This window comes from Megalops cyprinoides, chromosome 12 (genome assembly GCF_013368585.1).
Source record: "Megalops cyprinoides isolate fMegCyp1 chromosome 12, fMegCyp1.pri, whole genome shotgun sequence".
Lineage (NCBI taxonomy): Eukaryota > Metazoa > Chordata > Actinopteri > Elopiformes > Megalopidae > Megalops > Megalops cyprinoides.
In genome coordinates, this window is record NC_050594.1 from 12,221,844 (window position 1) to 12,235,689 (window position 13,846).

A 13,846-nucleotide genomic window follows, 5' to 3' on the forward strand; every position below is an offset into this window, starting at 1 on the left:
AGACCTCACACTTACATTAGCCCTCAGTTTTCGATAAACCCTGCTGACACAAACTCCCTATTTCTGCCCTCTAGTGGAAGCTAACTTGCAGAATTATTTCAGACCAGCCCTTTTTGGAAAAAGATGAAACATTATCAGAGTTTCAATATAATTCCACATATTCCCACTTGACAAATACATTTAAATATCAGTGTCAGTGACAACAACAGCAAACGAATAGCTTGCTATAATTGTTCTTAATATATTTTATGTTAAATGGGGTAATAACTCTTGCTCAGTCTATCAGCATGATAGTTTTTCTTCTTCTCTCTGTGTGATTTTTTTAATGTACAGAACAATGCATGAATAATAATTTCACAAGTTAACTCCTCTCTATAGGGGGAGTGTAACTGGGTCTGAATATAGCAAGCCTCTATAAAACTGTGCGAGAGTCAACTGAGGACAGGTAAACAAGCTCACCTGGCCATGAGTCCTGCAGCACTTGCAGCTGACCTCAGCACACCCTCAAAACATTCTCAAAATTCAACCATTTCACATACAGTACACTCCATATGCGAGACAGTGACTGGCTACTAATACAGCTATGCTAAACACTTAACAAATAAAATGGAACAGATGTAAAACAGCATGGATAGATGTTGCTGTTGAAATAGACCAAGGAAAACTGTTGTGCAAAGACTAATGAACCAGACAGGAGCTGTGTTACCGTAATAACAGAGGGATGCCAGCTCATTCAGCTGCTGCCTGTCAGTGCTATTCACAGATGAAGATGAATAGGATCATTGAAAATAATAATATGATACAATAATGTTAAAAAACAACTATTGTATCACTACTGTCAGCGCAAGAAACAGTGGCATCAGAGTTTAGTTTGTGTCAGTCAATGTGCATATGCACAGGTATATGTATTTGACTTTGTGTCTCTGTTTATGCAGTGAGTATGTATGTATGTCTGTCTGTCTGTGTAAGTGTGTACAAATGTATGCGCATTTGTCATGTGCATGTTTGTACATTTGTGTTTCTGTGTTTGTGTGTGTGTGTGTGTGTGTGTGATTTGGACAAGAGCCTCACCTGTTTGGGCCTGGTACAGTCCAGGTGAGTCAGCAGATCGGGGTCTCTGTGTCTTCACTCTCAGGTCGTCATCTTCTGGGTCTACCAGTGGAGAGAAGAGGGAGCACTGGTATTAAATACAACGTACTGGCTAATATTAATACATACACAAAACATGAACGCACAGACTATTATTACAAATACACACACACACACTGTGAGGGGTGTTGTAATGTTATGTGCAGACAGTAAAACTGTCTCATTCAGTGATAAGCACCCTCTCTGTATGTGAGAACTACAATGTGGCCTCATTCAACTCTTTGCTGCTCCTCAGCAATATCTCTTAAGCCTGACCAGTCCCTGAGCTTCCCACAGGGGACACACTTTAATTCAGCACCCTTGGTAAAACTGGACGTCTTCCCTTTAAACCAAATATGAGACCAATGCCCCACTGCAGTGAGGGGGACACTGTGCTGTGGGAGATGCAGGATATCAGATGTGTAGGTTTGAGAAGCTGTTTACATACTACGGGCTTCGAGGACCAAGGCTGAGCAGCTATAGTATGTTACTAGTGGAGGAAATGTATTCACCGAAATTTCCTGTCTAATTTGCAGTTTCTCCGATAAGCACACCACAGGCAGACTCTGGGTGCACAAACAAGAACATTGCTTTCAGAGCATATCAATTCTTCTCTGTCTAGTGGAATTCTCCTCTGCGGAGGCATTATGAAACTCATAAAATTACTCTTTATGCACTGCAAATGTGTATGATTAGTACCTTGTGTTCTTATTTTGTCAGCTACAGTGGATTTACATTTATTTACATTTATTCATTTTGCAGATGTTCTTGTTCAGAGTGATTTACATTAAGCGCATTTGATAGTGGCAGGAAATTACCTGCACAGATACACATTGTCACAAGTGGTGTAAGTGTTGTCATAAAGTGCATTACTTTAAAGTGTTACTGGCAATTTCCAGCCACCATGTTTGTATTGCCAAAGGTTTATATCGCCACAACAAGTTTACTGCTTCAAAACCCCAAAGCTTGTACCTTCCATGGCTAAATCAATATTCATTTTAACACTACTAGCTTTTATCACAGTGTTGGGGGGTGGGGTGAGGGGGTGGGGGGTCAGAGTTCAGGGAGCCCAGATATAGTCTGAATAGGTGGGTTTTGAGTCTGTGCTGGAAAATGGACAGTGATCTTGCTGTTTTAGCAGCTGTGGTGATGAGCTCATTCCACCACAACTGTGCAAATGGGAGCCTCCTCAATATCCTCTCCCCTCCACCCTCTATCAGTGAAGGAAAGTAGGAACAAACAAGCAAATGGATTAATCAATACAGGGAAAACAATGTGGAAATAAAACTAAAAGTCATTATGGAGAGCTGGCTTCAGGCTGTAACTATGAGTACACTTATTACTACTTTAAGTCTGATTTAGCTCTTTTAGCACCTGTTAGGAGGTTGCTAAATTCTAGAAATTCAGTATGCTGAATTTCAGTGTAGTGAAACTACTCCTCAGCTTAATATCTCACACTACGTAATGTGTTGGGTGCATATGGGACCAACTGCTCTTGCCATCTCCTACAACCTGCCAATGGATTTCAAGAAGGCTTGAAAATTTTCTTAAATTAATTTTAAATGTTGGACTTCACAAGCTGTGAGAAACTGCCAGCAGCCAATGAAAAAATAATCATCCAATAACGTAACTTGTTTCTTCTAACCCGTTTCCTATAAAACTACAGTTTTTTTTGAAGTAAGGCGCAGAGAGAGAATACAAAAGACCGAGCCAAAAAACACACCCTGGACAATAGTAGAGGATGTGAAATTTATCAAACTGTGGCAAGAACCCGAGGCAAACCCCTACCACGAACAACCACTGAGGCCCCGTGAGCAGAAACAGACAGCCAGATCAAAACATTTCATGACCGTGGGTGCCGTGGAATTAAATTCACACACAAAGACTTGAGTTTATAACCTCAAAGGACTGCATCGCTGAACAGTGGGCGTCGCCGCATAGCTCAGAAATTGGCGCCGGGTCCTGTAGGGGTGATGCACAGAGCAATTCTCCAATTTTAGAATGCGTGCAGTACGTAATCCCCCCCCCGCCTCCCGGGAGCCTGCAGCGGCCCAGTCTTACAGTGTATCAGGTTTACATGTGTGCAATACAATGCTTAATGATATTGTTTTCTGGTCCTCCTCAGTCCTCTGTGACGCCACTTCTCCACTGGAGCAATGACAGGCTGACTCACTCGCTAATTGGGCAAAGTGCTTAGTGAAGGATGGCTGGGTCAAGAACGGGTCAGCACTTATATGACAGCATATTTCCTGAAGTGAGTGTTTTTGTACATAAATGCCTGTTGCTCCCTGACAAGGTGAGGTAGTTATCCACACACAGCAAGCGTATGGCTGAGAGCGTGATCAATACCAGCTATTCCCAGCGCAGTGCAGTTGAGACACTGGGCCAAAATGACAAATCCATTTGAGATTCTTTGAGATTTTTTTTTTGCTGTAGTGTTCTTGTTTAGGAACTTCCTTCCTCTTCACCCCCGCACTAGTTTATCGTCTATTTCTCTGGTGTCTGTCTTCTGTTTGTTTTCTCATTGTTTTATTTTCTCCTCTTTTTGGAAACCCGACTGGGTTCACAACCCAAACTGTGCATCCGCTGCAGCTTACTGGAGCCATGGCAGTGCCCTGGCAGCGCCCTGCCCCTCCTGCAGTCACTCCTCTGGCCTGGCACAGCAGCGTAACCCACCTCTAGCTGCACACCGCTGTGTGGATAAACACACAGCAAATGGGGTAACACGACCTGCTAAGGCCCACTGAGGGTAAAACGCACACAGGCGGCGGAATAGGATTGCCAAACGATGCACATACTGCTTTGTGGATGAATACACGGCATTAATGCTAATACCACAGTGACCGGGGAGCGTGCCGGTTTGTGAGTAAACACATGGAATAATTGGATCGAATGAGATATTGGAAAAGACAGCTACTGAGATAGAGAGGGAGAAAGAGAGAGTGAGCGCACGACAGGGGGGCTTAATCATTCATCAGCTGCCTGGCTGTATCCATATGTCAGACAAGTCTCCTCAGAGAGAGAACGCATCGTCATCCAACCGTCACAAATCCTGTGTCGCAGTATTGAATATTTAAACTGTGCAAGCACATTTAAATGGACAAATATTCATACCACATGAATATTTTAGGAATACTTTAGGATATTTAAGGAATTCCATATTTATTTATCCTTTCTTTATAAAAAAAAATTGTTTTTCTAGCCTGTGTTCAGAAATGTATCCCTCACTTACAAAATCACGTATATGAAAAAACAGGATTGAGTTCCTGATGATCTGACTGGTGCTGGAGTTTACAGTAACATTGTATCATAAAAACGGGGACTGCCCGTATTTCAACTTCTTCACAATTTCAAGAAAGACAAAATCCTGGCTCATAGTGCTGCTGGTTGCTTGAGGACCGTGGTGTCCAGCCAATCACGGCAGAGTCTGGCAGAATGCTGCCATGAACACTGCCAGCCTGTGCTGCTTTGTGGTCCTCCAGCCGATGAACTTCCTCAGGGGTGGAGACTTGGGCCGTCACTCAGAGAGGTTAGGATACAGTAGAGACGCTGCTACCCTCAGTGTCCTGGCACTAATCTCACACAGGCGGGTGGAGGAAGAACCAATGTACCCTGAGGAGGCCAAGAGACAGAACGGCTTCCTGCAGTTCTCTCCTACACAGAAATACTTCAAACGGGTCTTTCTCACACTAACAGAATGGATTAAAAAGTCTCTCTCACACTAAAAGAATGGTTTCACTCTGTTCCTCTCCGAGCAAACTGGAGTATCAACAAACCCTACTGCATGAACCCATCCTGAAATGTCATTACACACTTAACTGTGTCAACACACCCTTCAGAATCCCTACTGCATCAACACATCTGACCGTGGGGGAAAAAATACCCCCTGAAGCATCAACGCAGCTTATCACACATTATTGGTCATATTGTTATTGTCTAGACACCCTTACAATTCAGGAGATTATTACAACAACAATGCAGGAGATAATTACAACAATCATAATATCAGTTTACAAAAAAAAAAACATACAAAACAGGCCACGTGCATACTCTCTTCTCTATGTAAAGTTGAAATGAAATCTTACCAGGACATTCTGCATAACATCAAATGGTATTTACCAAGCATATAATGGACTAATAATCACCTTTTTCCTCAATGCAAACATGTGTTTTTAGGAGTTGGCAAAACCTCCTCTCATAATTAACCAGCTGCTTTTTTGGTCAAACTATCAGCCATTGGGAAAATGAAATTTTCCCTGAGCGACAACTCGTGTGTATACTCTTCCTGCTTAGCATACATAAGTGTCAGACCATGTGTACAGCCTCATTTGTGTTATGGATTAAAACGATGAAATGAGAAATTATTCCCGTATTTCAATCACATTACCCACACATTACGTTACACAACAGTAACAACGACTTAGTTCCATTGTGAAATGCCCAGTCCCATTTAAAACCAGAATTTTGTCAATTCTGCGATTCCGTCTGTTATTACACAACAGCAGGAAATTAGGGACCCTCCAGATGGGCGATATGTGAATATCAGCATGTTTCATAAATAAAGCTGCATACGAATATCAGCATGTTTCATAAATAATGCTTCAGGCCAGGCTCCTGCCAGCCAGCGCTTTCTCAGCTTTCTATCCAGGTTAGGGCCTCAGGACATCAGCAGCAGCCCTCCCCAGCTCACCCCCCCACACACACACACACACACACACACACACACACACACACACACACACACAGACACACACATGCACACGCACACACACGTGCACACACATACAAATAAACATGCACATGCACATGCACACACCCACACCAACACCCAAACCAACACCCACATGCGCACGCGCGCACACAAACACACACACACACACACACACAAAGGATTGTAACCTTCAAGAAAAAAAAATTCCTTGCAGTCTGGCTAATGCATTCTCAGTACAAAGTGGAACTCCGCAAGCTGTGCTCCGAGTGCCCAGATCACATGACCCTTCCATCATCACAAATCGAGGGGGACAGAAACAAGCTAAAAGCAGGCAAGCACTGTGACTTTCTCTCCGTCTCTCTCATACTTCTGCCTCCATTTCCAATTCATCCATGGGTTCAAAACACATTAGTCACGCCTCAATAACAAGTCTGCACGCATGGACACTCCTGTAATGCCTTGTGAAGTTGGAAATGAGCATCTCCACAGACTACACCTCATTTCACATGCCGCCTCTGTCTGCATTTTTCAGCGTGTCTGACAGTGTTAAAGCCTCAGTGAAGACAGGGCCTAGCCCCATGAAGAAGAAGAAGAAGAGGGAGAAGAAGAAGATTCATTCCAAGCTTCGCAAGACCAAACACTTGTCATTCCCAACAGTAATATACCAATGTTCTCCATTAGGGGGCAATGTTTTCTTTGTAGACAGTTAATGGACAAAAGGTAGAGGTTTTTTAATAGCGAAACATTGAGCATCAGTCAAGCACTTCTGCTACTGTGTGACTTGTAGAGGTTTAGGCGCAGCATGGTTCACAATATTGTGCACAACTAGCTATGGGTAGTTCCCCCCCACACACCAAATCAGATTGTGTAAAACCACTCAATTATTTCAACCAATCTATTTATCCAGAGAGAACCAAAGAAACATGACAGTCTCTCAGTGACCATCAACCTGAACATTCACGCTCACATTCCCTCTGACTAACCACCTCAACATTCCCACTGACTCATCGCCCAAACATTCAGATTGACTAATCACCTCAACATTCCCCCTGAATAACCACCCAAACATGCCGATGGACTAATCACCCCAATATTTCCACTGACTAATCACCCAAAATTCCAACAGATTAATCATCCCAACATTCTGACAGACTAATCCCCTCAACATTTCCACTGACTAATCACCCCAACATTCCCACTGACTAATCACCGCAACTTTCCTATAGTTCATGACCATTCACGTGCAGTTCTGCTACAGAAATTGCACCCCCCCTTTCCTACAGCTTGTTTTAAAGCTGAGGAGGTGACATCTGAAAGGACAGTAAAGATGGGATTGGTATAAAGTTTTGTGAGATTTCTGCTGAAAAATAAAACTGTTTCTACAGCAATTAAAAGATGACTGTGGGTATTTATCTGGCGGGCCTTTTTACACCAAAGCAATGTTTCAAGTTTATGATGTAGAAATATCAAAGCAGACTACCCCTTTCCACTGGTGTTAGTAGTGTAGCGGCAGAGTGAATTCTGTATGCTGAGAGTATGGTATGAATCTGTTTACTCACTTATCTGCAAACTGAGACACAGTGATCTAATTCCTCTGAAAGGTGCTTAGTCTCCAGAGCAGGGATGTCTGCTTGTTTATTCTCTTCATACTGGAAAATTGAAAAGCGACAAAACAGATGAACTTGGAAAGCCTGTTAACTCTGTAAAAGGCTTTAATTGTGTGTGAGAGGCAATCACTCTGGTGGATGAGCAATGAGGCATTCTGCTGATCAGATATGGCACCTCAACTGTGGATGTGTCTGAAACCCAGGAATAGCTTCAGTTGAATTGACTCTCAGAGACAGCCAATCAGCTTAAAAGAAATAAACTCTCAGAGACAGCCAATCAGCTTCAGTTAAGTAAACTCGCAGGAACAGCCAATCAGCTTCAACAAAATAAGCTTTCAGACAGCTAATTAGCATAAGTGAAATAATCTGTCGGGGCCAAATTTACTAAAAAAAAAAAAAAAAAAAAAGCCACAGCACTAAAAGCTCCATATTGTGTGAGTTAATTACAGTCACACTCAGCGACAATTTAATGAACAATTTACTAAGCTTTCAGGTAATTATGTAGTCAATAAAATAAAATGCATCCTTTTTGCAATTTGCAGGACAAACAATACAGAAATTGCTGCTTAACGCAAACCAGCAATCCTTTGCAGTGCATAACTATAGGGAAAGTTTAAACTGGAACACATCAAGAGCAAATTACTTTGGGAACAAAGAGGGAAGGGAAGCTGGCAGTGAGTTAGGGAGGTGTTTCACGGGTGATATAATTAAGAGAATGCAGAGCAATGATCAACATCAACAATTATCAAACAAAAATAGAATTCAGTTGCAAAGGCATAAGTAACCGGCACAATTTTTGGAAACCGCACCTCAGAAAAGACACATAATGCCCAGCACAAAAACTCCCCCTGACATTTGAACAGAAAGAAGTGACACTCAGTTTATTAGACCTCTAATATTGCTATAAAATCTGGTGATCAACTTTAAAATAACTGAACTTGTGTTAGAAAGATGTGTTGCCGCAGCCTCATTCAGTCATTAAATTACATTGGCTCCCATATGTGTGTGTTTGCCTGTAGCCTTTCAACAGCCTTGCCATTTGATTCTGAGGGGGAGGAAGGAGAGTTTTATTGCTACTTTCTTTGTGTTTTTATTTCAAGGTAATTGCAGTCACACCGCTAAACAAACCATGAGATTTCACTGTCAAAACAATTCAGAGAACCTTGCCTCAAATGCAAAAACCCAACCAGCACAGTGCTGTCCGCATACTTATGAATCCATGGGCAAAAACCAAGGCTCTGCAGTCATTTGTGTACAAGATGTACAGTAAAAATGTGCAGTACAGGTGCATAGAATAGGTGTATATACAGGAATATAGTACATGTGTGTAGTGCAGATGCATAGCACAGGTGACAGAAAGCAACCCTGAGGGGGATATGGCTGAGCTGGCCCTAACTCATTGGTATCTGCTGGTGAGTTAACTGATCCACACAAAATTGGGTTCACTCCTTGATTTAATTATTTTCTAAGTGTAAGCTGAGGCTGTATAGTGTTGAAAGCAGGGTGCCTGAGAGTGATGAGAAAACCCCTACGCCCAGCAGAACAAAGCCAATTTGTTCAGCTGCTGCTGGCCACCGGTCAATGTGGACGGATGACACACATCTCTCGTTTTTACCCAGACTACCCTCCTCTCAGTGAGTGATGGAGGTGCTGAGGATGCCCAGTTTCTAAAAAGGACGACATAAAGTCATGTGAATGACGAGGATGGAGAGAGAGGGAGAGAGAGGGACAGAGAGGGAGAGAGAGGGAGAGGTACTAAAAGTTTTTCAGAGAGACATTAACACTGACAGGCTGTTGCATAAAAAAAATTATGAGCACCAAAACCATACTGAGGGATAATCCACTCTGCACCTCAATTTGCATGCACTCTGCCATGACTACAGCAAATGGCCAGTCTAAGCAAACAGTTATTATACAAACATATAAATAAGCCGATTAGGTTTATTAAGGTGTAGAACCATGGGTGAAGTGATTCTCAGTCACACCACCCTGACGCCTGTTCTGCAGCTTAGAGCTGAAGTTATTGCTTTAGCAGTGCTGTAAAACGACATAAGCCTGAAGATGGACTTCCTATTCACCAACACACACATAGGGTGCATGTGGAACGCAATCAGAGATTCACTGCAATGCATTCTGGGAGCAGTACAGGGAGGTGGCCAGACATGATAACGCTGTGACAGCACACATGGTTGCCCTGAGCCCTCAGGTCGGGCCAGGACTCCAGCAGCAAGAGGAGCTGTGAAACAATCACTGAAGAGGTTCTTTGCTGGATGCCACCGTTGCTCCTGCTCTATGGTAAAGCAAAGGTACAGCCATTACGTTAGGGTGAGCCATCCAGCCAGACAGTCAATGAATGAGTGAGTGGATTAATGACTGAGTGACTGACATTCCTCTTTCTAGGGCTGCTTACTCGCAGCCAAAATTACAGCCACCAGCAAAAGCCTTCACTGTTTAGAGCAGAGAGAGTGACGGAGAGGCACGGCTCCAGAATACTAATCTCATGAGAATCAAAAGCAGATGGGACTGTCTCCTGACTCCCTCCGAGACTGCTGACCCCCTCTCTCCTTGGAGCCTGCAGCTTGCTCATGCACAGCCTGCGAGTGCTCTGCAAATGCAGAATCATTACCGCTGGTGATGTAGGTCAGCCGGACGCTGCCAGCGCTGTGGAGAGTGTCAGCGTGGGTGTCCTGACATGGTCTCCTTCCTCGCTGTGTGAATTATAATGGACTTTCTGTATCTGCACCGGAAGGACTCCTTAAACACACTGATTTGCAACACACGGCGTTCCAATAAAGAGGACCATGTTTGAAAATCAGCTGGAAAAGCCATTAAAACTGAGCCTTTATGGCTGGCCCCTGTTGTCACAGCCAGTGCATATGCTCACATGCTCTCACATGTATATGCACAAATGAGCACCCACGCACAAAAGCGTTTGCACACTCTTACACACACACACACACACACACACACACGCACACACACACACACACACACACAGAAAGCAATTAGGTCGTCTGAATTCTTCAAAAGGAAAATTTACAGTTTTAATACTGTGAACATTGCACAAGCCAATAGCATATTTTACAACTACGGCACACTGTGCTTATAAGAAATACTGATATAAGAATCAACCACATAATGTGATCTGAAAGACTGAAACAGAATCTTTCCCATCATAACAGTGTTTAAAAACTGTACTTCTCAGAATCAAGCAATCCACTTATAATCATCAATACAAGTTTATAGCAAATACGGTACTCATTAGTGTAATGGAGAATAATGATTTTGATGAAAAATGATTTTGAATCTGAAAATGATGTATCCAGCACTAATTAGCAAAACACCTAGCATTGGAAAATATTTTTAGAAAAAATGTAACCAAAATGCATTGCTACCACTCACATTGGCAGTGATAATAAAGACAAATGAACAACACTAGCTTCTAGAGTAGCACTATAATATTAAGACATGCAGCTAAGGAACTGGACTTTCCACATATTACACTGTCTAACGCTATATCTAGAACTAAGGCGGGGTCTCATCAAATGAATGTGAGCAAGCAAGGCAGCACAGCAGCAGTTATCATGGAGCCACTCAAAAGCAAAGATGAGTCAAACCATGATTCTATGTTTTAATTTGGCTAAGGACATTATCTCAGCTAAGTCACTGTAGCTGGAACTGTGCCAGGTACTTGCACAGAGATGTTCAACTAATTAACATGAGTCATGCTATTTTAATTTAATTTAGAGTATTGTATAAAAATACTTAAAATTTGAAACACGTTCTGTTTTTTGTGATTTGGAACTCCACTGAATTACTTATTTACTTATTTACTTAAATATGTAGAAATACATAAAATGTAAAACACTATAAATGTAATGTCTTTATTGTCTGAGAGAAAATAGAATCTTCTGGAAAATTAGGGAATCTTCAAGCCCCGGTGTTTCCACTGCACGTGTGAAACAAGATTAGGAACAGTAGCATTAATAGCATTCGTCACCATCCCATTACAGGGCTGCCATTATTATGGGAGCAAGTTTCCCAAAGGAAGGGCTTGCGGTGTTAATGTTCCCAAAATTTAAATTATCCTCCACAGAGAGATTGGACAGGACCCGCAGTCAGTCCATTACGCCGTTGGTACCATGCCGCTTGACCGAACTGGAACCAAATGTTCTGAATGGGCCAGACAGGGCTTGCTGCTGGGGCTGGTCTGGGCCAGCTGGGACCCGCACAGTGGGGGTCGAGATGCCACCGCTGCTCCTTGGGACAGTCCCTGACAGAGTTCAGTTCACTGCTGGCACCTCCAGACCTGCCGAAGCAGCAGGGGCTTCGGAATTTAATTTTCTGTTTTACAAGCCTAATAAAACCACTGTCTGGCAGGTGGTTGAAAAGACTTCATTTCATCTGCGGCCTCCCCCGTACGGTTTCCAATTCAATGCATCCCCTTGCTTAAACAGATATCCTGAAATATGCAAAAGATCCAAGAAAGATGACTATTCATGTCCATGGAACAATGATTCACATCCAGCCTGACTCATGCCTAATGACAGCACACACACACACACAGGCTCGCAGGGAAAGCGGGCTGTTTTTGGCCCTGGTTTACGTAACCGATTTCTCATCGGTGCTGCTCTGCTCTGGGGCTCCATAAACAACCATGATTCGCACCTCTGGGGACATTTACAAAGGCCAATAACAGCATAAATGTCAGGGTCATTTTATTCGTCCTCATACTGCACATCCCACACTGAGGGCACCATGTTATCTGCCTTAGCGCAGCTCTAATTTTGTCTATGCCTTCATCCATAGAATCTTATTGATTCAGCAGATCTGTTATCATAGCTGTGTTTTCACATAAGCCTTTGCCAATGTGTCTTCATTGCTCCACACTGCTGCTCTGATCACTGCTCCACACTGCTGCTCTGAATACTGCTCCACACTGCTGCTCTGAACACTGCTCCACACTGCTGCTCTGAACACTGCTCCACACTGCTGCCCTGATTACTACTCCACACTGCTGCCCTAATCACTACTCCACACTGCTGCCCTAATCACTATTCCACACTGCTGCTCTGAACACTACTCCACACTGCTGCTCTGAATACTGCTCCACACTGCTGCTCTGAACACTGCTCCACACTGCTGCCCTGATTACTACTCCACACTGCTGCCCTAATCACTACTCCACACTGCTGCCCTAATCACTATTCCACACTGCTGCTCTGAACACTACTCCACACTGCTGCACTGAATATTGCACCACACTGCTGTTGTGACAACCACATATTCCCCATATAATTCCAAATACATTCTTGCTAAATAACAATCCTATGGACAGGCTCCATGGCCACCTAAATTCCACACAGCCTTTAAGTGATTTATGGTGAACCACTAGGCTTCAGCTATTAATCAGGAAGATCCAGACTGTGCTGGTACTCCAGCACCACCTGCAGATCCTCATCCACCATGTGGCACTCAATCCTCTGTATTTAAGGATGTTCCCGCACTCCTACAGAGAAGCCACAGTTTGGTATTAATCAAGCCTTCAGTAGGGCCAGTAGGGGGTGCTCAGGGAACCGTGGAGCTGTGGGCTACATCATTGTCTGGGTGACTAATTGCATCTAGCAGGGTCTGTTCTGTTTGGTGGACGGTTCTCAGACAATGGCTGTCACCTTCTTCTCTATGAGCACCACTACAGGGCAGAGGGGAGCAAATGCCTGAGGGCCAAACTAAGGGAGGGGGCAGTGTAGCATAGCGGTTATGGAGCAGGACTTGTAACCAAAAGGTTGTCGGTTCGAGTCCCTTCTGGGACACTGCTGCTGTAGCCTTGAGCAGGGTACTTAACCCATAATTGCCTCAGTAAATATCCAGCCGTATAAATGGATAACATTGTAAATGAAAAAAAAAAAAACTGTAACTGATGGAAGTTGCTCTGGATAAGGAAGGGAAGGGAAGGGAAAGGCCAAAGTGAGCAAAGGAAAATAACACTCTCCGTGAGACAAATCAGAACACCTGACTTCTCAGGAACGTCAACAGACAAGCTAAGCAGTCAGCGCTGTTACCGTGTGTCCTTCATTACTGGCACAGCGTTATCCGTTCAAAGTGCTGTCAGTCTCCCCAGCTCTGCCTGCAGGCCCCCTGACTCCCACAGACTTGCCCCACTGCTCCCCTCGGTCTCCGCCACATGCAGCTGCAGCGCGTTAGCCAAAAGGAAGCCGACACGGAGAGCACGCAGCGCTGTCAGGGCCGGATCCGTTTCACACATACAACATTTTCCTCTTAGCAAGTCCCATCAAAAAGAAAACAGAAAAAAATGTCACTGGCATTTCACATCACTTTGCTTTGCTGCAGTGGAGGCTGTGGAGCTCTAAGTAGCAGGCACTAAAAATGTCTAACCTGC

The 13,846-nt window shown here is 43.6% G+C and overlaps 1 protein-coding gene across 3 annotated transcripts in view; it reads right to left on the bottom strand.

Moving 5' to 3' along the window:
* The window catches only part of LOC118786689 (adhesion G protein-coupled receptor B2-like), a 64,230-nt gene that overhangs the window by 30,047 nt on the left and 20,337 nt on the right, over positions 1-13,846 (bottom strand). For all 3 annotated transcript variants that reach the window (XM_036541952.1, XM_036541951.1, XM_036541949.1), the window contains exon 3: positions 1,072-1,152. In XM_036541952.1, coding sequence (XP_036397845.1) covers positions 1,072-1,152 — 81 coding nt within the window. The remainder of the gene's footprint in view (positions 1-1,071; positions 1,153-13,846) is intronic.